The sequence below is a fragment of the Helobdella robusta genome (assembly GCF_000326865.2).
Source record: "Helobdella robusta unplaced genomic scaffold HELROscaffold_26, whole genome shotgun sequence".
In the NCBI taxonomy this organism is placed as follows: Eukaryota; Metazoa; Annelida; class Clitellata; order Rhynchobdellida; family Glossiphoniidae; genus Helobdella; species Helobdella robusta.
Genome location: NW_008704349.1, coordinates 1,502,116 through 1,504,932, shown reverse-complemented (window position 1 = coordinate 1,504,932; position 2,817 = coordinate 1,502,116). Strand labels below are relative to the sequence as shown.

The window sequence follows — 2,817 nt, the reverse complement described above, 5'->3', positions numbered from 1 at the left end:
ATTTCATCTAAAAACACAAAAACCGGAACGCTAAAGCGGAAGAGTTGATATAAAGAGAAATGTATTTTCCAACATTTGTCGCATGAATGTTTGTTTGTATGTATGCATGCATGTATGTATGTATGTATGTATGTATGTATGTATGTATGTATGTATGTATGTATGTATGTATGTATGTATGTATGTATGTATGTGTGTGTGTATGTATGTATGTATGTATGTTTGTATGTATGTATGTATGTATGTATGTATGTTAAAACCAAAACATGATGAGTGACACTGAACCGTCAAACATCAAGTAACAAATGGATTAACACTTTGATTTGTCGTTAATTGCACATGTCGGCATTCAGTTGGATATTTTCAAGCACACAGACACGCAGGAACCGCTGCAACAAGCACGAAATGTGGTTAGTTGCGAAAAACAGTTCCCTGCTGTCGCCTAATCTGACGCTGATCATTTTACATATTGCCTTAAGAAATTTAAGGGTGTTGGGGTCCATCGGGCCGAGAACCTCGATACATATTGGCAAGAATTCCATCGAGGGGAGGGCTTTCCCATATTTTTTCATTTTCTCGTCCGCTGCCCTGGCCGCGGCCAAACCGCATTCTTTACTTGTCAGGTTTACATATCGTTCGGCAATGGTGCCAGGGACCGTAACATCCCACGCCAAATGTATGTATGTATGTATGTATGTATGTTTGTATGTATGCATGTATGTATGTGTGTATGTATGTATGCATGTATGAATGTATATATGTATATGCGTGCGTACGTAAAGGTACGTAAAAAACTTGAAATTTAAGACAATTATATTTTCTAATAATGAAATCAAATCATCGCGATGCTACGAACAATTCTGTGAGATTGAAATAAATAATCACCATTAATATTACTATTCAAACATTTAAATGATTACAAAAATGATAAATACATTCATACGCTCACACGTACATACACACACACACGCACACACACATAATCACAAATACTCACACACACACAATTTACTTACATGCATGGCCTGTAAAAATAGGTCTTCAATTTATTTTAAACTGTTTCAACTCTGTTTTGAGACCTCACAAAGTTGGACCTTTGACCTCACGCCAAATGACCCCTTAACCACCCTTTCCCAGGTCAGCGTACGTATTTATAAATATGAATATTATTATTGTTATTAATGCAAAAAATGAAATTTCTTTGTTACATGGTGATGGTTAAGCAGCGAAATTAATAAACAAACATCAAAGAATAGAAACAAAAGATGGTAAGTTTAAAAAAGATTTAATGGAACGCTCTTAGTAAAGTTAAAGATTAGTTGGATTAAAGCAAAAAAACAACAAAAACTGAAAAATAAAAATAAAATCCTTCTTATATTTGATGTTTTTGGTACAGGTTATTAAGAAAATACTTTGCATTGTTTTTTTTGGTAGTCTTTGTTTATGTTTCTGGTTAATATGTTTCATTTTCCACTCTTTCTTTTTCTCGCACTCTTTCTCTCCGTCTCCTTTTTTATCTCTTTCCTTATCTTTCTCTCTCTTTCTCTCTTTATATATATATATATATATATATATATATATATACATATATAAAGAGATTTCAGTATGTATGTGTAAATATGTGTGTTCATGCGTGTGTGTTCATCCTTTAACTTGGAATTTATTTACTCACTCGCCCATATATTTATACATTCAGTCATTCACCTTCTCTCTCTTTCCCTCTTTCTTTCTCTTTCTCTCTCTCTTTCTCTCTCTTTCGTTCTTTTTTTCTGTCTTTCTCTGCCTATAAAGCCAACCTTCATACATGTGCTACAGTTCCAAAGCCGTATTTGCCTTCCTTTAATTGGTTTATCGCTTTTGTAAGGTTGTTTGTTCAGTATTCCTTTCCAGTTACTTAACATCTTGACTATATCTCTATCTCCAAATTTTTTTTCATTATTTGATTTTCAAAAGTAAATTTTTTTTATTCGTTCATTTATTCGTCTATTAGCTCAACCATTCATTAATTCATTCGTTCATTCATTCACTCATTTACATTCATTGAAAGCGTGCAAACTTAATATGGCTGAAATGTAGAAATCAAACGTTACATTCTCTTCTCTCTTCTCTCTCTCTCTCTCTCTCTTTCTCTCTCTCTCTCTCTCTCTCTCATGTAATTAACATTAGGCATGCTGCGACATCTCGTAAAATAACATCTAAATCACTCTCTTTCTTTTTTTCTCTCTCTCCCTCTTTTTGTTCATTCTCTTGCTTTAAAATAAGTACAGGATAAATAAATGGATAGACAGACAAACAAATAAATAAACGAAGCAATATATAAATGGATGTAAGGTTGAGTGGATATCTAATTGGACAAATGAATGAATAATTGCATGAATGAATGAATGAATGTACAAAACATATATATATATATATATATATATATATATATATATATATATATATACAAATACATACTTAAATTCATTGCTTCTTAACAGAACAGAACAAATTGATTGCAATGCAAAATTAAACCATTAAAAAATGAATAAATAAACGAATGAACAATTGATTGAATGAATGAATGATTGAATTAATGATTGATTGAATGAATAAATGAATGAATAAAAGAATGAATAACTTTAAGTACATTCAATCAATCATGCGACCGAAAAAAACAAAACAAAAAAAGAATAAAAAAGCCGAAAAATATCAAAGACATTTCAACTTACGTAAGATGCATACATGCACACGTACATAGTCGGTCTATGTTTGATCTAGTACATATGCGTAGTCCGTCTAGTATTCATACATAGTCCGTCTATGATTGGTCTAATA

General features: G+C 31.8%; 1 protein-coding gene across 1 annotated transcript; it reads left to right on the top strand.

Annotated features, from left to right (window-relative positions):
* Nucleotides 1–405: 405 nt before the first annotated feature.
* Nucleotides 406–2,187, top strand: HELRODRAFT_173408 (hypothetical protein; the record flags this gene model as incomplete). The annotated part of the gene is made up of 3 exons (XM_009020016.1): nt 406–623; nt 1,038–1,137; nt 2,167–2,187. The coding sequence occupies 3 exons, from the start codon at nt 406–408 to the stop codon at nt 2,185–2,187; spliced, it is 339 nt and encodes a 112-aa protein (XP_009018264.1).
* Nucleotides 2,188–2,817: the final 630 nt, after the last annotated feature.